The sequence below is a fragment of the Mauremys reevesii genome, linkage group 4 (assembly GCF_016161935.1).
Source record: "Mauremys reevesii isolate NIE-2019 linkage group 4, ASM1616193v1, whole genome shotgun sequence".
NCBI classification, from domain to species: domain Eukaryota; kingdom Metazoa; phylum Chordata; order Testudines; family Geoemydidae; genus Mauremys; species Mauremys reevesii.
Window position 1 is genome coordinate 11,893,211 of NC_052626.1, and position 21,379 is coordinate 11,914,589.

General features: G+C 41.4%; 1 protein-coding gene across 2 annotated transcripts; it reads left to right on the plus strand.

The window, feature by feature from the left end:
• Positions 1–2: 2 nt before the first annotated feature.
• On the plus strand, positions 3–20,987 carry ACTR10 (actin related protein 10). 2 transcript variants are annotated; one of them, XR_005597864.1, is made up of 14 exons: positions 3–135; positions 5,071–5,143; positions 6,629–6,711; positions 9,578–9,686; positions 13,091–13,198; positions 13,623–13,690; positions 14,035–14,114; positions 14,582–14,617; positions 16,876–16,955; positions 17,047–17,120; positions 17,560–17,641; positions 18,519–18,720; positions 19,888–20,147; positions 20,476–20,987. XR_005597864.1 is itself a non-coding variant. In XM_039536311.1 (13 exons), exons 1-13 carry the CDS (start codon positions 59–61, stop codon positions 20,067–20,069), a joined length of 1,254 nt encoding a protein of 417 aa, XP_039392245.1. In that variant the 5' UTR covers positions 3–58; the 3' UTR covers positions 20,070–20,599. The 2 variants fall into 2 exon arrangements, 1 of the variants encoding a protein (XP_039392245.1); XM_039536311.1 differs by having other exon boundaries at positions 19,888–20,599.
• The last annotated feature ends 392 nt before the right edge of the window (positions 20,988–21,379 follow it).

Consider the following 21,379-nt stretch of genomic DNA (forward strand, 5'->3'; position numbering starts at 1 on the left):
GAGGAAGGCCCCCTTTGTTGTGGTGGAAGCCGGGCGCTGGTCTCTGCAGCCCGTGGCGATGCCGCTGTACGAGGGCCTGGGGAGCGGCGGGGAGAAGACGGCGGTGGTGATAGACCTGGGAGAATCTTTCACCAAGTGAGTGGTCCGGCTGGCCGCGGCGGGCAGCCCCTTCCCCCGGTCCCGGGGCTCGCTGCGGGCTGACTCCCGCCTCCGCACGATGCCCAGGTTAGGGGTGCAGGTGGGGCTGCCCCTGTATCCCCGGCAACTGCGCCCTGTCGCGACATGAGGCAGCGCGGGCTGGGGGCGGGGGAGGGCTGTGTCCGGCGTTCCCTGCCCTCTGAACGCCGTGTCACCACACGTCAGGCTGTGCCCAGCCCTGACCGGCGCTTGGCGCGCGCCCGGGATGCCCGGCTGGTCTGTCACCATCGCAAAAGAGGCGCAACAACCCTGCCCTGGGGCCTGGCACTCGGGTACCATGACGATGGACGTCTTGACTCTTCGTTAAGGCTGGATGTCCCTGAGAGAGACGCAGTAGCACAAACCCAAGTTATGGGCTTGATGTAGTAATTGACGGGAGAGGTTCTCTGGCCTGTGCTATGTGGAAGATCAGTAGATGATCATAATGGTCCTTTCTGGCTTTGAAATAACTGAATTTGTGAATGTGACTTGAAAGATCTTTCTTTAAATTTGAAAGCTTGTCTCTTTTACCAGCATAATTTGGTCCAGTAAAAGATATTATCTCATCCGCCTTGTCTCTCTAAATACCTACACAAATAATCATAGAATCATAGAATATCAGGGTTTGAAGAGACCTCAGGTGGTCATCTAGTCCAACCCCCTGCTCAAAGCAGGCCCAATCCCCAGACAGATTTTTTCCCTAGATCCCTAAATGGCCCCCTCAAAGATTGAGCTCATAACCCTGGATTTAGCAGGCCAATGTTCAAACCACCGAGCTATCCCTCCACCCCCAGGGAACAATTGTTTGATGCTGGTTTAGCTGCAATCATAGAGACTTACCTACTTTTTGAAAAAAAGCTAATATAGACACACAAATTTGTGTTTCTTTCTTGAAAACTAGCCTGTGAATTAGGTTACATACATTCTTATCCAGGTCTGGATGGTTCTTTTACATCTTGCTCTGAGTAAGAGGCATCACACAGCTGTGCTGCCCGGGGAGGAGACCAAGGAGAAAATTGTGACTAGAGCTGGTGTGATGCCATTATTCCTAATCCAGATGCAGAAAAATCTTTTAGTGTTAATTGCAGTCCTGCATCCTGATTTTTCTTCTACACCCAACCTACTACCTAGCTCTTCTGACTCCAGGTGACATTTAATTTATTAAACAGATCTTTTCAGGTTTAAAAATAATTTATGTAAGAGAAAAACCCACCCCTTGATTGTAAATAACACCTTTTAAATTATTAAAATGTAAACAAAATATTACATATGCCTTGCCATTGTTTACTTGTTCTATTAGACATACCTTGGACAGTGATAATAAACTACTTAGTTTCATTTTCTGACCCTCCTGCACTAGCACTATGATACAGTGATGTTTGGGTTGCATATATTATAGGTGAAAGTTTGGATTTGAACAATAAATATCTGTAAATGTTTTGATTAATAATGGTGTAAAACTTTTCTAACTGTTTAGAGTTCAGTTTTGGACATAAGCTACCCAGCATTGTTTCTTTAATTAGTCACGTGTATGCGAACAGTAGGATTGTTTTGAGACCCACATGATTTGGGAATTTGAGAGATTAAAGGAGGCAATACACAGTGCTGGTCTGAATATGCCAACCCTTATTTAAGAACGTAAGGTCAGCCATACTGGGACAGACCAGTGGTCCATGTATTTCAGTATCCTGTCTCTGACAGTGGCCAGTGCCAGATGCTTCTGGCAGTCAGAGGTTTAGGTACACCTGGAGCACAAGTTTGCATCCCTGACCATCTTGGCTAATAGCCATTGATGGACCTGTCCTCCAAATGTATTTAATTTGTTTTTTAACCTAGTTAAACTTTTGGCTTCACAACATTCCATGGCAACAAGTTCCACAGGTTGACTGTGCATTGTATGAAGAAATATTTCCTTTGGTTTGTCTTAAACCTGCTGCCTGTTAATTTCATCAGGTGACCCGTAGTTCTCCTGTTATGTGATAAATCAGTGGGGCTACCTGCATGAGTAAAGTTATGCACATGCATAAGTGTTTGCAGGATCGGGGCCTTAGTTTCTATTTACTTATGGTACCCAAGTGCCGTGGCAATTGCCCCTTAACAAAGTGTTGAATACAACCTAATAGCTCTGGTTGTGTTGTTGAACTTTGATGTTGAATCCATGTTTGTAAAGTAAAACAAGGTATGTTAACTTGGTATTATAGTTTAATCTGTGTTTTTAAGAACTCAAGCCTCTATGAGGTGCTCAAGTCTATGAGTCTGAATTCCCAAGTGAAGGCCACTCAGCACTTCACAGAACATGCTTAGGAGTGAGGCTTGAATAATTATGGCACAAAGATGTTTCTTTTAGAAGCCCCAGATTCTGTAAACTGAGCATCTGAACCCTGAGTCAGTGGGGCTGTGTGTGCGTTCAGTTGTCAAACCATGTGGAATAGTTTGCAGGATTATGGCTAAATTGAGAACAGAGTCACTTGAAGATACTGTTGTAAAATATTTTGACACAAATACCTTAGAATTTATTACGTAAATCATGCTTTCTCTCATCAAATGCCTATTATATGTGAGTTTATGCTTTAGTAAAACTAAGCTGATTAGTTTTAGTAGAGGACACCAGTTCAAGCAGTTGGACTAATCCATGAAGTCTATTCTTGAGGTTCTGAACTAAACTTGGCTGCGTCTTTCAGGATTCAGTGTATAAAAATTACCAGTCCTACTACCTAGCTCTTATGTAGCAGATCTCAAAGCACTTTACAAAGGAGGCTAATATCATTATCCCCATACCCTACCCTGCTCCTACTAAAGTAAATGGTGAAATTTCCATTGACTTCAAAGGGAGCAAAATTGTGCCTGCTGTCATTAGCTTGGACACTAAAGTGGATTCAGTTGTTTCAATCTCTGCTATTGGGGCAGCAAGCCGTGGCGGGTGGCAGGCAGGCTGCCCTCGGCGGCTTGCCTACGGAGGGTCCGCCGAAGCTGCGGGACCAGTGGACTGCCCGCAGGCAAGCCGCGAAAGGCAGCCTGCCTGCCGTGCTTGGGGCGGCAAAATTCCTAGAGCCGCCCCTGACAGTTTCAATTGAAAGTGGTCATTACTCAATTAATTTAGCTTTCAAATGTGATGTCTGATTCATTTTGGAATTAATATAGTGAGAAACTTTCTTCATATCTTGAGAGATTTTTATCTGAAGCCTTCTATATCCTAAGTTTTATTTTTCCTTTTTGATCAAACTAGCTAATATGATTTGAAACGCCACTTAGCGTGAATTGTAGACAAATTGTGTTAGCTACTTGATTAAAAATACACACATCTTTTTTTCCTAGTCTAAATAAAGCCTAAATGTAAGCTTTACTTTCACTTTATAACTAAGAAAATCAAAATGTGAAAAAGTAGAATGATTCTTAGACCAGTTTACAAAAGAAAATGTCTGATACCTGCAATGTAAAACTATTTATACCCCCTTCTATCCACCACCCCAAAGTGTCCTTTTTGTATTATCAGCGCCAAATTCCAGACCCTTTCTTTTTTATGCTAGTGTCTTCTGCATGCAAAGTACTCACTTAAAATAAGAAGATAACTATGGGCTTGATCTTGTGAACAGTTAAATAAGTGACTATATTATTCACTTGAGTAGTTCCATTGGTTTCAGTGGACCTACTTGGAGGAGTAATTTTTATTCCTGCAATGTTTGCGACAACTGCAACAGAGTCATTTGTTTACATTTACGCCACATTTGTGGCTGTACTACATTAGGCCCAGTTCTTCACCTGCCTCTATGCTGTCAGATGCATGCATGGAGCTCCAGTAATATCATTGGGGCTCCATGCCGGAGCATGAGCTCCCATGTGAAGGCAGTTGTAGGATTGTGGGCTTAGACACACCGATCTTGGGATCAGATGGTACTGATTTCCACATGACTGTATATTATTATTAAAAATTAAGGCCTTAGTTCTGCAATCAAATCCTTGCAGGTGCAAGTCTGTGATGTGAATTTGGTTGCAGCATTGGGGTCTAAATATATAACCAAAATAACATTATAGTAAGGATGTGTTAAATCCTCTATGTATGTATAAATATTGATATTCTGAAGTCTGGCTGTTTTTCTCTAGAATAGTCCCCATTCAGGAAACTGATTGGATGCATTCATGGTATCAGAATGCCAAGACAAAATATATTTATTGACCTCTTTACTTTAAAAACATTAAACTCTGAAACCATGGGTAGGCATTCTACCAAATCGTGCTTGAACTTCTAATATGTATTTCAAAAGGGACAAAAGAAATGTAAAGCATTGGGAACTCCTAAAACCTCATCCTTAGGGCATCTGTTTTTTCTGTTTAATCTTTAGAACTTGCTGTCCTTTTATATATGACCTGTTTATGAAAAGTTAACTTGACTAGCTATTCTAAATCTTGGCTTGGAATCCTGCTAATTTGAACTCACTACATAGGCTGAGTCTACACTATGAGCACTCTACCAATATAAGAATACCAGTATACTAGAATGGCAAAGCACTCCTAATGTGGACACAGCTTTACTAGTAACACTGTTCTTTGTACCAGTATAATAAAACCAACCCCTACAAGCAAAACAAGCTATACCAGTAAAAGTGTAGCATCTACACTATGGCCTTTGTAAGCACTGCTGTGTTACTCAGGGATCACACCCCTTCACCCCACTAGCTAGTCTAGCTGTGCTGGCAGAAGTTTGCAGTGTAGACCTGGCCGTAGTAAATCATACATTAAACATCTCTATGGACTTTACAGATTTTGTTCAGATTAAATTATTTTGATTATCAAATCCACTTTTACTATTTGAAATACCAGATCATTAATTTCTTGGTAGTTCTTAAATGTGAAATACATATATGTAATTAGTTAATTTTAAATATTTTTGTTTAGATGTGGTTTTGCGGGAGAAACAGGACCAAGATGCATTATTCCTAGTGAAATAAAGAAACCTGACATTCCTAAGGTAATATTTTTTAAAATGTACTATCGGGAAAGAGCCACAAATTCAATAGTTATTTGTGTTACATTTTTATTTTTGAGAAGTACTTTAAATATATATGTTCAGTCATCACAGAAATGTGTGTCATTATTTCCTCCATTGTAAACCATGTCCGTTATCTTGTAGCTGTTCCTATTAGGAGGCCATAATAAATTGTTATGAAAATTGACCTCATATTGAGGACAATGATTGTTACATGAACAACCATAAAGTGAGCTGGCTTTTGCAAATGAAAAATTAATTGGACACATCCCTAAATTAGAAATTTGGGACCATATAGTATATTAATAGGGTAAGCTGATTGATATAAAAATGTCTGGAACTGCCAAACATGGATTTGACAATTGCCACCTCACATACAAAACAGGATAAGTAGAATAATCCTCAAAAGTATTTTTAAAAATAACAAAATGTTTCACCTATAAGAGCCATGATTACCTTGATTTCTGGGTATTAATGTTCTCTCTGTTGTGATTCGGGCTATAAATTTCTCCCAGTAAATTGTTAATTCTCAGGAAACTTTCTTTTTCTGCATCAATATTACTTACAAATTAAGGCTCTAATCCTACAAGGTGTTCAGTCAATGGGTCTCCATGTGAACACAGGGGTCCGCATATACAGAACAGCTGGTAGGCTTGGGGCCTTTCAAATATTTAAGATTATTTATCTCTTGAGTTATCCAGTTGATCAGTTAGGCCCCAGTTCTGCAAAGATGTATGCATGTGTTTGTGCCCTGTGAATCATCCTGTTGAATTAAAAAAGATGATTATCAGTGGATAAAGTTAAGTATGTGTATAAGTCTTTGCAAGATTGGAGCACTTCATGCGAAGTGTCCACACCACCACATTTGGCATTAATCGGTACCTTTAGAGGTGGTCTCTAGGGGTATGTCTACACTGCAGTTAAACAACCACAGCTGGCCCATGTCAGCTAACTTGGGCTCAGGCTGTGAGGCTATAAAACTGCAGTGTAGATGCACGGGGTGGAGCCTGGACTCTGGGACCTTGCAAGGTGGGAGGGTCCCAGAGCCTGGGCTCCAGCCCAAGCCCAGACATCCACTGCAGTTTTATAGCTCGGCAGCCCAAGTCCTGTGAGCCTGCTTCAGCTGACACGGGCCAGCCTCTGGTGTTTAATTGCAGTGTAGACATAACCACAGGGTCAGGTTTGAGGCACATTGCCTCCACCTGTACTACGCTTTTTCTCTTAGTAGGGGATGTAAGTCTCCAGAATTGTCAATTTGACACCTTTCCTCCGCATTAAAATTGATAACAAGTTTTAAAGGAAAAAAATTCAAAATTGATTAAAGTAAAATAATTTGTAGGATAATTTTGTGATGTGCGTTAATACATCAGACAATGGAAAATGATATTTCTTAAAGTCAGTAACAATATTTTTTGAATTTTATACTGGCTATAGATAACATTTTAATATAATTTTTTATTTTTGCAGCCTATTAAAGTCGTTCAGTATAATATTAACACAGAAGAGCTGTATTCATATCTGAAGGAATTTATTCACATGCTGTATTTCAGGTAAGCGGCACTGGGATATTTTTCTCTGATTAGCTGCTTTTGTTTGAGCATGTTGCAAAAGATGTCTGTTTTGATAGGGGTTTTGGAGAAGGCTGATGTTATGTTTCCTAAACGATAAAACGATGGGAAGGAGATGGCTAGCTGGCTGAGCTCTTGCTGAAACAATTATTTAATGTTGCTAAAATTTGAATTGTGTTGTTAATGTCTGATAAGCACCTAGAGCCTTGGATATGCATCTTATTGTTTAAAATCATCTAAATAAATAAAACAACTGTTAACTGTGACATAGTCACAAATAGCTTGAGCCTGAAAATTCTTATTCTTGTGTGGAGTTGCACTGATTTCAATGGGGCTGCTCATAGGACTCCAAAGCCCATTGAGATAAATGGAAAAACCAGGCCTGATGTGAACAAGGGTTTGGACGTCTGGATACAAATGTTCAGCGTCTGAGATTTATAATGTGCCTGATGGGATCACTGAATTCTGTAGGGTTATATTTTTTTACTTGAATAGAACACATCTTCCCCTGGGTCTAAATGTCCTCATGAACTTAGATCTGGTGCTCTCCTGTCCCACTCACATCCACATACAGAATGACTTGACTCCTGTTGTGTCAAGTAACATTACTTTTGTTACTGGACTTCTGCCTCACTCCCTCAAGCATTATTGGTTTTCTTTCTGACCTCTACCAGTGCTGTTCTGTTTCTGACCCAAAGTCTCTGACATGCTGGGGACACGTCCTTCTGCAACTAGAAGATGGTTCTATTATCATTTTGAGAAAATGCAATTTATTCCTCTTTTTCTTTTAATTTTGTGAGAGATGATGAGCTAGACCAGGGGTAGGCAACCTCTGGCACTTGTGCCGAAGGCAGCACGCGAGCTGATTTTCAGTGGCACTCACACTGCCCTGGTCCTGGCCACTGGTCCAGGGGGCTCTGCATTTTAATTTAATTTTCAATGAAACTTCTTAAACATTTTAAAAACCTTATTTACTTTACATACAACAGTTTAGTTATATTTTATAGACTTAGAGAAAGAGACCTTCTAAAAATGTTAAAATGTATTACTGGCACACAAAACCTTAAATTAGAGTGAATAAAATGAAGACTCGGCACCCCACTTCTGAAAGGTTGCTGACCCCTGAGCTAGACGTTGAAGCACAGGACTGTGGGTCAGGAGATCTGGGTCATATTCTTAGGTCTTCCACAAATGCACTGTGGCATTGGACAAGTCACTGAAGGGTGGCCTGCACACAGACCTATATACTTAGAGCAGGGGTGGGCAAACTTTTTGGCCCAAGGGCCACATTGGGGTTGCAAAACAGTATGGAGGGCCAGGTAGGGAAGACTGTGCCCCCTCCCAAACAGCCTGCCCCCCACCCCTTATCCACCCCCTCCCACTTCCTGCCCCCGGACTGCCCCCCTCAGAACCTCCAAACCCATCCAACCCCTCTGCTCCTTGTCCCCAACCGACCCCCTCCATCCACCCCACCCCTGACCACCCCTTCCAGGACCCCCGGCCCCTGACCGCCCCCGTCCAGGACCCTACCCTTATCCATCTTCCCCAGCCCCTTTCGGAATGTGGCCCCGCAAACATGGGCGGAGGACTCAACAGGAGCAGGGGCAGCCGCACAGCCAGAGAGAAGCGGCGGTTTCCCCTTCAAAGGGCCGCTTCTCTCTGGCCGGCTGCGTGGCCTCCCAGTGCTCCCCCTGAGTCCTCCGCCTGCGTTCCCTGCGCTCCCGCCATCTGCACCGCCCGCCTGCATATGATTTCAGTGCAGCCAGTGTTGAGTTGCCCGAGTGCCCGGCCCTGGGTCCCCCTGTTGTTGGGGGGCCTTTGCCAGGGCACCCTGTGTTCACTTGTAAATCTGCCCCTGCACCGCGCCGCCCAGCCCCGGAGCCAGCCAGGATGCCGCGCTGCCAGCACAGCAAGCTGAGGCTGTGGGGGAGGAAGGACAGCCGGGGAGGGGCCGGGGCCAGCTGGGAGCTCAGGGGCTGGGCAGGATGGCCCCGCAGGCCAGATGTGGCTCGCGGTCCGTAATTTGCCCACCTCTGCCCTATCCACACCCCCGCCCTCTGACCACCACCCCAAACTCCTCTGCCCTCTATCCAACCCCCCCGTCCCCTGCCCCCTTACCACACTGCCTGGAGCACCGCTGGCTGGCGGCGCTACAGCCACGCAGCCGCCGCCACCGTGCAGCACAGAGACTGGGTCAGGCCGGGCTCCGCAGCTCGCTGCCCCAGGAGCTCGCAGCCCCGCCGCCCAGAGCATTGCGCCAGCGGCGGAGCGAGCAAGCTGAGGCTGCGGGGGATGGGGGATAGCAAGGGAGGGGCCAAGGGTGAGCTTCCTGGGTCAGGAGCTCAGGGGCCGGGCAGGACAGTCCCGCGGGCCGGATGTGGCCCGCGGGCCGTAGTTTGCCCACCCCTGACTTAGAGGTACATAATCTGTTTGTAGACAAGACTGTAACCTCTGCATGCACCGCCGTTTCCTGATCTGTAAATCTGGAATAATGCCTACCTCCCTGCATGTTGTGAAGCTTCATTGTAAGATGCAGTGAGGTGTGGGGTGGAAGGTGCTATCTAAGCACACTTTATTATGCTTTTGACTGAATTAACTTTCAAAAGAAGTAGTTACAAAACTTGAAAAAAGGTATCAGGTCCCATAAGAGATGCTTAGATTTAACAAGTATCAGAGGGGTAGCTGTATTAGTCTGGATCTGTAAAAGCAGCAAAGAGTCCTGTGGCACCTTATAGACTAACAGAAGTTTTGGAGCATGAGCTTTCGTGGGTGAATACCCACTTCGTCGGATGCATGCATTAACAGTCTCAATTTATAATTCTTTACAAATATATGTGCTGTTTTCCAGACATCTGCTGGTGAATCCCAGAGACCGTCGCGTTGTAATAGTGGAATCTGTGCTATGCCCCTCACACTTCAGAGAGACACTCACTAGAGTACTTTTCAAGTATTTTGAGGTACGTGTATTACCTATTGGCATTCGTTGTCTTAATTGATTACATAAGAATGGGCATATTGTGTCAGACCAGTGATTTATCTATCCCAGTATCCTGTCTTCTGATAGTGGCCAGTGCCAGATGTTTTAGAGGGAATGAAGAGAACAGGAATTTATCAAGGGATCCATCCCCGGTCGTCCAGTCCCAGTTTCTGTCAGTCAGAGGTTTAGGAACAACCCAGAGCATGGAGTTGCATCCCTGACCTTCTTGGCTAGTAGCCATTATTCTTACCTTATTCTTGTTTGAACCTAGTTACATTTTTGGTCTTCCCAACATCCCCGGCAATCATTTCCACAGGTTGACTGTGTGTTGTGTGAGGAAGTACTTCCTTATGCTTGTTTTAAACCTACTGTCTATTAATTTCATTGGGTGACCCCTGGTACTTGTATTATGTGAAGGGATAAATAACTCTTATTCACTTTCTCCCCACTATTCATGATTTTATAGATTTCTATCATATTCCCCTTTAGTCGTCTATTTTCCAAACTGAACACCTCCAGTCTTTTTAATCTTTCCTCATATGGGAGCTGTTCCATTTCCCTAATCATTTTTGTTGCCTTTTTCTGTACTTTTTCCAGTTCTAACATATCTTTTTTGAGAAGGGGCAACCAGAACTGCACACACTGTTCAAGGTTTGGGCATACCATGGATTTATGTAATGGCATATATTTTCTGTCTTATTATCTATCCCTTTCCTTATGGTTTCCAACATTCTATTCACTTTTTTTTTAAACTGCTGCTGCACAGTGAGCAGATGTTTTCAGAGAACTATCCACGTTGACTCCAAGAGCGCTTTCTTGAGTGGTAATTGCTAATTTAGACCCCATTGTTTTGTATGTATAGTTAGGGCTGTGTTTTCCAATGTGAATGACTTTGCATTTATCAACTTTAAATTTAATTGGCCAGTTTGTTGTCCAGTCACCCCGTTTAGTGAGATTCCCTTTGTAACTCCTCGCAGTCAGCTTTGAACTTAACTGCCTTGAATCATTTTATATCATCTGCAAACTTTGCCACATCTTTGTTTACCTCTTTTTCAAGATCATTTATGAATATATTGAACAACACTGGTCCCAATACGGATCCTTGGAGGACCCCACTTTTTACTTCTCTCCACTGTAAAAACATTTATTCCTACACTTTGTTTCCTGTCTTGTAACCAGTTACTGATCGATGAGAGGACCTTCCCTCTTATCCCATGACTGCCTACTTTGCTTAAGAGCCTTTGGTGAGGGACCTTATCAATGTCTTTCTGAAAGTCCAAATACACTATATCCACTGGATCACCCTTGTTCATGTTTGTTGACACCCCCCCCAAAGAATTCTAATAGATTGGTGAAACATGATTTCCCTGTTCAAAAGCCATGTTGATTCTTCCCCAAATATCATGTTCATCTGTGTGTCTAATAATTCTGTTCTTTACTATATTTTCAGCCAATTTGCCTGGTACTGAAGTTAGGCTTACAAGCCTGTAATTGCCAGGATCACCCCTAGAGCCTTTTATACAAATCAGTGTTACATTAGCTATCCAACATTCATCTGGTACAGAGGTTGATTTAAGCAATAGGTTACATACCACAGTTAGCAGTTCTGTAATTTCATATTTGAGTGCCTTCAGAACTCCTGGGTGAATGCCATCTGTCATGTAGGATATGTAGAATAATCAAATAGTGCTAGTGGCCATTGCTATACTTGGCATGTGTGGGAATGGACAAAGGAGTGGGGATAAAGGGAAAAAAATGAAAGTGAAAAAAGAAAGACAGAGAGGTAGAGATCAGTGGGATTTTTTCCTGACTCATTTAAATATCAGTTATCTAAATAGCATATATTAGCAAGAATTACCTATAGATTTTTTTTTGACTTGGCAAAAAATAGCTCATGTCATCTCATTTTTGACAGGACCAATAATCCCCACTGAGCACTGCCAGAAACCTGAGTCTATATTTAAACATTTCTTAGTGCTCTCTCTCAACACAAGTCTTAATCTTTTATCATAAGCCAATATCTTTGCCTAGCATGTGACCTAAACTGGCTGTACTCACTTAGATAGGAACTTATCTGATATTTATGTCCTTTACATAATCAATCTTTTTGTTAGATCAGACTCTTCCTTAACTCTAATTCTGATCCTAGTGTCAGTGGAAAACACTTTGCAAGGTAATGCCATAACCTTTCAGTTCATATAGGTCAGATTGCTATGCTTTTCTGTTAAAGGCTATGCAAATAAGTAGTTTGCCTCCCCAGCCTAATTTTATAACTAATCTTAAACTGTCATAGATTACATTTCTGTATAATTCCTTCCTGGTATCTTTTTTCCCCACCTTAAATTTGATGAGCAGTGTGAGTGGATTTTCTAATCCGTTCACAGAAAGTTAAAAAAGAGGAGAGAGAAATGCCATTCATTTTGATTACTTTGCAATGTGAGGGTGACAAATAATGCACTTAACATAGAGCTGCTTTAAACATTATCCAAAATGACTGGTGACAGTGAAAGGTCCGTACTTTGGTTTTGAGGTCTGGTTCTATGACAACAAACCTGCTGGTAGCCATGTAAAGTGAGCCCTGCCTCGTGTGTAGGGCCACCATTTCATGGTGTTACAAATAAATGTGACATTTGATTCAAGGTCAGCATTTTTAAATAGTTATCTTGTGATCTAATTACACCACGCTGTTGCCAATAAATAAAAACTGTATGGAATTACTTTTCTTCCTTTTCCCCAGAGTTCAGGGGAGGGTATTTGCCAATGGAGTTGTCAGCACCCTGAGAGCGAGATTTCTAGGGCAAGGCTGGCGCTCTCATCTAGCTATATGGTCTGAGCTGCTTCTTTCACATTTCCTTTTAGAGTTCCCTCTTTCTTACCTATATTGCAATGTGATCCTTGTGGCCAAAAGAGCTGTTGATTTGCTCTGAGACTAACACTTCCTAGTACTGGCTTTTAATCAGTATTTGTACAGTGGAGAGCATGATCCCACTGGCCACACATCAAAACTTTGTCTCCTTTGCTCACCTCTTCATGTCTTCGCAGCATGTTATGAAGAGCTACGTTTGGCCTTCTGTAGTCACCTGTGACTTGACCTAAGCTATGTTCCATACACAGTACTTGTTTTTCTGACAACCCTCTGTTACTATTCACTGGTATTAAGCACATATGTGGACATGGTGTAGCGATGAACATGTTGGGAATGAATTTGAGTATGCTGCTGTATTTAGTTGGTCGTCATCACCTTAGATTAAATCCTGAATTAAGACTGGGCAGTTCAGTACTTGATTGTTCAGTCTTCATTTTTTATACGAAATTGGGGGGAATGAAAATTGTAAACCTTCAAGTTTTCTTGCACTGAATTTAATTGTTTTGGTCTCATTACAGGTTCCTTCTGTGTTGTTTGCCCCAAGTCACCTGATGTCTCTTCTGACACTTGGGATTAATTCTGCTATGGTTTTAGACTGTGGATATGCAGAAAGTCTGGTGCTGCCTGTATCCTTGAATAATAATCCAGAAATCAAATCTTCAGCAGGAAAACTATAACGAGAAGTAGCTTATTTTATTATAGACTTGAAATATGATAGACAAGAATAGGGACAGACCAGCAATTTAGCTTTGATCATTGTATTCTGGCTTGCGGTTTTAGAGTGGAGAATATCACAATATCCTGACTTACTACGTGAGAATCCCTAGACCTATGCTCTTTCCAAAGGATGGGATAGGAACAGATATAATCTTGACAGTTCTGTGTTTCTCCCTCACATACTACACATTAATGAGAGTTCTGGACAGAACTGACTATTAGAAATATTTCTAACTGATGCAGGGAAAGGAGGAAGAAAAATGCCTTCAATCCCTGTGTCTTCAGATGGAAAACACATTATAATATAGTGAAGATTTCCTGAGCTGCTTGTAGATATATGAGGGAATTCCCATTTTGAGTTGCTGGGGTGCCCTTCCCCTAGGAGGAAAAGCAATTCACAAGTAAGTTTACAGTTATGCATGCAAAATGATTCTGTCAACTGATGATGCCATTTGATTGTGAAAATTAATCTTTAGTCGATTACTTTATTATAATATAATTAAATTGGATTATGAGCCCTGTTGTGTTACCATCCCATTCTAAAGTTGTAAACATGTAGTGGCCGTGGAAATATGATGGGAACTGTGGAAATAACAGTTTAGAAATTGGATTTATTTCGGTCTTTATTTGAAAGAAAGGAAGTAAATAATTGAAGGAAGTAAATAACGTAGCGCTGACATGGTGCAAATACATAGGATTGGTAGCGGGTGGTAACTATAGACTTTTTATATTTACAACATTTTAGGGAGCTGGAGAATCAGCTGTTGGAGCAATGCAGTGTTGACACAGGAGTAGCTAAAGGACAAAGACTCCCATCAGTGATGGGTAAGATGTATTTCTGATGTAACATAAATGTGTTCCTTTTTAGGCAGTCGTTCTGGGGAAGGTGGGTTAATCCCGCTTCCTTCTTTGCTTCCTTTCATGCTGCTAACATCAGAAAGAATAAATTAATGTTTCTCCACCAGGTTTAACATGCTGCTGGTTCCATGTCTCCTCCCAGTATAAAATTAATTAGTATGTTACTTCCATGACAAACCACTCTTAACGGTTAACTGGTTTGAAATAAAGTTTAGTGCTGTATTCTTTGTCTGTTACATTGTTTCCAAATGTAAGACAGGTTCTCTTTTTCATATAGATTTCTTCCCCCAGTAAAGTTGTTTATTTCTAGCAACTCTTTTAAAGTTATTGTTGTGCAGTTTCTGTACTAAATTCACACTTCAATTATTGGTTGGATTTTGCAAGTTGTATTTTTACTTAATGAAGATGTGTACTAAACTATTAACTATTTTTAGGCTCAGTTCCAGAAGACATTGTAGAGGATATAAAAGGTAAAACTCTTTACTTCAATAAACCCTATTTTGTGCTTTCCTCCAGAGATCAATTTAACAACATCACTACATTTACAGTACCCTGCCACTGTAAATTTATGGGATTCTGTTGTTTTAAATTCCCTTTTGTCATATTTCTTATATCAGCAAAAGAACTTGAAGTACTGTCCATATTGTAGGTGTTCTGCGGGTCATATTGCATCCATCTTCTGAGGTTAGACTTGAGGTATTGGTCCAGATATAGCTGAGTGTTGTGTTTTTGCATATAAACACAATGTAAGAATATTGGGTAGTTTTGTGCATCCATCCATCAGCAGTTTAGGTTAATATGGTGTTGTATTTTTAAATACTCGTGTTCTGATGACTATTTATAGAAACACACAGTATGTACCCTACCTTTGATTAATAGCAGATTTAACTTTCACAAACTGGCAACATCAAGTTTCGATTGCTTCTGGTCAAAAAGACCATTACTGCTGAGAAGTTCTGACTTAAAAGATTGTTCGTTCTTGCTTAAAATGATTTAGCTAGGCATGCTCTGTGTTTGCCACATAATATGGTATCTTCACCAAAACTGAAAATACACCGCTACCTCAGTATAACGCCACCCGAAATAACACAAATTTGGTTATAGCGCAGTAAAGCAGTGCTCCGGGGGGCGGGGCTGCGCACTGCAATGGATCAAATCAATTTCAATATAACACGGTTTCACCTATAACACGGTGACAGCGTTATATCGAGGTAGAGGTGTGGCATGTAAAAGGCGTTTTGGAATATTGGATCTGGTATGAAATATTAATCACCTTAATAAATTTGCACTTCAAAAATTTGGGCGTACTTCAGTAAAAAAACTATACTAACTTCTCTATGTCTTGGTCTACATTATAAGTTTAGGTCAAATTTAGCAGCGTTAGGTCGATTTAACCCTGCACCCGTCCACACGACGAAGCCATTTTTGTCAATTTAAAGGGCTCTTAAAATCGATTTCTGTACTCCTCCCCGACGAGGGGATTAGTACTAAAATCGACATCGCTGGGTCTAATTTGGACTAGTGTGGACACAATTTGACGGTATTGGCCTCCGAAAGCTATCCCAGAGTGCTCCATTGTGACCGCACTGGACAGCACTTTCAACTCAGATGCACTAGTGAGGTATGCAGGAAAAGCCCCGGGAACTTTTGAATTTCATTTCCTGTTTGGCAGCGGAGACTGCAGGAAGTGTGTGATAGCTACCCACAGTCCACTGCTCTGAAAGTCGACGCTAGCCCCGGTACGGTGGACGCACTCCGCCGACTTAATGCGCTTAGGGGGGATGCACACAATCAACTGTATAAAATCTCTTCTGAGAAATTGACTTCTATAAAATCGACCTAATTTCGTAGGGTAGATATACCCTATAGCACTTTAGATGTAGTTCATCCCAAACCACTTTACAACTCTTTTAATAGAAAATAAAAATCGTTGATGAACTTAAGAAATGTTTCCTATGGCTTATTAACAGCCAGTCTTAACAGAAATAGTATCTACCTGTTGGGTCAAACAAGGGAGAAAGGCCACATGTCAAGCACCTTGCTACCTTAAGATGTTCCATACCTTTTAAACATTGCTAATATTTTATCACATATAATTAATTCATGGAAATGGCTTTTTAAAATTCTGGATACAAATGCAGCTTTCTGATTGGCTGTCTTTTTTTCACACTGTTATTTTTAACCAGATATAAGATGTTATTTGCTAGAATGGTTGTTTGTGTTCTATTAAAGATACAAATGGAGTTTGGCTCTTAAGCTCCTTCTGGAGTTTTGGAGGGCAGGAGATATGTGCCACTAACACCACCACATAATAGCAGACCATTTACAAAACAGCAACATCCAATTTGAGATGGTGGTGTGTAAGACTGGAATTGTTGATTCAGATGCAGTAAACTATCCCTTCCACCTCCTGGCAACAAAAAGGCAGAGTTGATAACACTCGATGGACTTTAGATCTAGCTATTTAGTTCCTCAAGAAGAAAATCCTCTCTAGTGCAGCATATTTCTGGTATGAATGCTACTTCCTTTAGAATTCTGCATCCCAACCAGAGCCTAAGTTCTGATAAGTAGTGTCAGAGTATTTCACAGCAAGTAGCAATATCTTGTATACATAAAAATGTAGACTTTGGTCCCAAAAATGTTAAGTAAAGGGATAGAAGTCACAAGCTGTGTTGAAGCTACTCCAAGGAACAAAGTCTTTGTATATCTTTTTTTTTCTTTTATAAAGTCCGCACTTGTTTTGTGAGTGATCTCCAACGTGGGCTGAAAATCCAGGCAGCAAAGTTTAACATGGATGGCAGTGCTGAGGTAGGTGGAGAGTAAATGTTTCTCCTCTTCTTCGAAGTGGAAGGAGATCTCTTTTTTGCCTTTCAGATGATATGTGTGTGTTTTGTTTCAGCGTCCTTCACCACCTCCAGATGTAGATTACCCTCTAGATGGAGAGAAGATTCTGCATGTAGTTGGCTCAATCAGGTTAGAAAACTTACAACTAACATGAATTATTATTTTATTGTTGTGTTTAGAGTAGTGCCCAGATGCCTGAATATTGAAATAAACCATTAGAAATGATGCCTTAGTTGTGTGCTGGTAAAATTTATTTGTGTGTTTAGGGGCATTAATGAACCATTGCACTTTGGTCTTGTGATCTGAGGCCCCTAAAACTTCACACTATAATGACAGCCTGTGGTACCACCTTGAGGCCCCAGTCATGCACCAGGACCCCATTGTGTTAGGTGCTGTACTAACATGTAACAAAAACTGTCCCTGTTACACTAAGACTCTAAACTCTTTGAAAGGTGAAAGACAATAGGTGGAAACAGACAGTTGGGAGAACACGAGGAAACAATGACACCATACTGGTAGGCTGTTGTTTGTTGCTAATGCGCCATGCTTTGTTTTGTTTTGTCAACAGAGACTCAGTTGTTGAAATACTATTTGAGCAGGATAATGAAGAGAAATCCGTTGCCACTTTAATACTGGATGCACTTATTGAGGTATCGCTACCAGTATAAATAGTTGCATGCATTGCTGTGGCCTTGCATAGAGCCTGGTTTTACAAACCATCATTCACTTGGGCAGTCTCACTGATTATAAGTATGGACCGTGTATGGGTAAGATGTTCTCTGAATCAGGCTCATGACTGGCTTAGGGAAGATGAGAAACTACAGCATCTTGTGTACTCTTAGAAATTCGAGTGCTGTAATTCAAGAGGTGTCAGCATTTTTATTTCTCTCTTCACTCTTTTAAGGTCTTTTATTTGGACTTGGAAATTCTCTTGAGGCGTGATAGCGTATCATAAGAAGAAATGTCTTTGTCTAGTTAGGAAAAAAAATATGGAATGTGGGTTTGACCAGTACAAATGTAAACTACATCTCATTCTATGTATATTTTAAAGATGGGTTTCTGCAGTTACAAATATATTGTTTGAACCAAAGTTTGCAGATGAGTAATTCTTTGCTAGGACAATAAACTTGGATGTTTTAAGGCAATTATTTCAAGTTAGGGCTCACCTTGTTATAAAAATTGATCCAATTAAATAATTCCCAATGTTTTGGGTTCCTTGGTCTAGAGGTCCTGGGATGGTTCAAATTACATTGTTCTCTAGTGACTCCTTCTGACCAAGCAAGCAATGGCTCTGGAGGAATAAGTCAGTCAGGAGAGGGTCACTGCAGCATGGGACACCTTGAGAGGGGTAGCAGGCCTAGATAAAAACACAAATGAGTTGCTGCAAATAGTGTATATTGCCTTGTGCTTACGTTAACAGAAATACATACCAGTGTCACTTGTAAAGAGAGGCGCTACATTTCTGACATGTTCTGAATGCTGTGTATATAACTTCATTTAAACATTTTCAATTTTCTTTTGTACCAGTGCCCAATAGACACCAGGAAGCAGCTGGCTGAGAACTTAGTAGTTATTGGTGGCACTGCTATGTTGCCAGGATTCCTACACAGATTAATGGCTGAAATTAGGTGCCTGGTTGATAAACCAAAATACAAAGAAGCACTTGCCACTAAGACCTTCAGAATTCACACTCCACCTGCCAAACCCAACTGTGTGGCTTGGCTGGGAGGTAAGAATGACACTGGGGTTAGTCAGAGGTATGAAGGGAAAAGCAAGGTTATACAATGGGATTTGGAAGGAGTAAATGACAATAGTGCTTTGAAACGTTGCTAAGTGTAAACTGCATCTGAGCTCTTTGTAGTTATTGTGCCTCATGTCAAAGTCCTGTGGAGCAAAGCTGCCTCCTGGAGTTTTGGAGGGCAGGAGATTTGCCCCACTAATGACAGCAGATCATTGAAAAGCAGCAACATCAAATTTGAAGCGGTGGTGTGGAAGACAGGAATTGGTGATTCAGGTGTGCAGTACGCTATTCATGCCATGTGGTGGCACCAGCAAAGCAACCATCCAAAGCACAAACTTGAGGACAGGGGTGTCATTTGCTATGGGGCCAGATTTTTCATAGCTCCTCTCCAGCTGGCACTGCAATGTCTCCCTTGGGCGTGCATGGACCACTGTGAGCCGGGAGTTCTAATTGCTGCATTGGTAGTTCCAGCCCCGGCTGGCCAGGGAGCAGTAGCAGCCTGGGTCAGAGCTGAGCGCAGAGTGAGTTGGGCCCTGATTCCCCCACACCCACCCCCTCCCAAAAAAAAGAGGTGGGAGGCAGTTATTGACTTAAAAGCTGCCAATCATGGGCTAGGCAACTAGAGTAGAATTTTAGAGAAACAAAATGTAATAAATTTAAGCCTGGTTGAACGTGAGTGCCACAGAACAGCAAATGTTTGATATTGTGGGTGTCATCAGCCTGTCTGCAGCTCCTCATCAGAAAGAGTTGCCAGTTAACCAACATAGACGTACTTTTCTCCACGAGTCGTACAAACTTTTTCTTGTGCACGTTGTGCCATGCTAGGAGTGTGCCTAGTTTCTGGGAGAATTTCATTTACCCATGGGATTGATGGTACCTGTTTAAAGCACTTGGAGTTACAGCTTCAGGGAAAGGCCTCTGGCGGGAAACTACTCGCAGTAAAGCCCATATGGGTCTTTTAGTCAGTCACTTATGAAGGGTGTGGAATGAAGCAATAAAATACATAAAAGAGGGAAAGGGATTAGACTCAGTATATTCAGACTTTTGTCTCTTTGGCGGGTTGAAAAGGAGTTAGGGGAGATTCCCGCAACCGAGCAGGGGAAAGAGACATTCAGTGTGATGAGAACTAATGTGAAATTTTGTTTTACGCTGCAGGAGCCATTTTTGGAGCTCTTCAGGACATACTTGGAAGCCGGTCAGTGTCCAAGGAATATTACAGTCAAACAGGCCGTATACCTGACTGGTGCTGTCTCAATAACCCTCCTTTGGAAATGATGTTTGAGGTTGGCAAAGCCCCACCACCATTGATGAAGAGGGCTTTTTCCACTGAGAAATAAGCATCTGAATACAACACAACTGCACAAGGCTTCCTTTCACCTATTTCAAGCAGACCTATACAAGTTGCTTCTTATGCAGTAAGTTAATCAGGTGTAACACTGTTTCAAATTAATGATATAGGTGTGGCTTCGGAGCATCTTGTTGGCTGGAACTATATTGAAGTTGGATACAATTCTACATTTAGATTAAAAGACCCCAAAACACTGGTTTTGACAAATGTGATGTTGTGCTTGGTGGGGTTTTTTTGTTTGTTTGTTTTTGTTTTTCTTTTTTCTTTCTGTGGAAATATTGTAACTGGCACAAGTTGTTAACTACTAAGTTGTTTGCTCTATACATATATGTACAGTAGATACAAAATTAAGAGGCTTAGTTTTAGATATTTTTGTTTTGTTTTAAATATCTTAGAAGAATGAAGGAGATTCCTTGTTACCTGAAACCATCTGTGGAAGTTTCTCTGCCAAACTCTGCATAAAATGTTGCACATGTTAACATAACCTGTTGGTTCATATATTAAAGTGTCTCCTGGAAACTGTTTTGTTTTGTTGTCTGTCCATGGAAGTTGTTATAGGGATAGTAATTCTCTTAGACAGAGATGCCTATTTTCAGAAGCTGAACAGGGAGTTGCTCCAGGCTGAAGTTGTCAAAGTGTCAACCTGCCTGCTAGCTACCTTTACCCCCCCAAATCTGTCCGACCACTCAGGAAATGTACATGAAAATCTTAATGTTAATAACATGCCCATATTGATTATTTTAATTTTATTTGGGTTGGAGAGGCAAGTTAGCCTCAAGGCAGATGTTAAAATATGTAATCCTACGGCAATAAATATTAAATAAAAATACACAGCTGAACTCTAAGGCAAATGATGTACAATAACTGATGTAAAGACCAAAAGTAATAAAAGACTTGAAATTCCTAACAGAGAATCAAATGAAAATGTTCTCTGAGGAGCCTGTGATCAGGCTTTTTTGTTGTTTGTTTAATTACTGTTCATGCAAATACATTTTTTTTCAGGTATATCCACATTAACATTGTTAACAATTCCAGAGACTAGAGTTCTACCCTCCACTTTAATTATTCTAAAGGTCTGTTGAGTCAAAAGTTCACCCTTTAAAAAACACAACAGCCTACATTTGGATGCACACAATGTGCCATTATGACACTAATTAATAGGCTTCTATAAATCCTGTAACTCTGTATACTGCAAGGCACTCGTACTTGGAAAAGTATCTCTAAAGTTTGTGAGAGTCAGTCTCTCTCTCTCTCTCTCTCTCTCTCTCTCACACACACACAGACTCTCTCTCTCTCTCA

What these genes read in the sequence shown, in the direction of transcription:
- ACTR10 (XM_039536311.1), top strand. Translation starts at nt 59, where the DNA reads ATGCCGCTGTACGAGGGCCTGGGGAGCGGCGGGGAGAAGACGGCGGTG. An exon ending in CAGAAAGTCTGGTGCTGCCT is followed by an intron (nt 13,199 to 13,622) that starts GTATCCTTGAAT and finishes AGCTGCTTGTAG; the next exon opens with ATATATGAGGGAATTCCCAT. An exon ending in CTGTGTGGCTTGGCTGGGAG is followed by an intron (nt 18,721 to 19,887) that starts GTAAGAATGACA and finishes TTTACGCTGCAG; the next exon opens with GAGCCATTTTTGGAGCTCTT.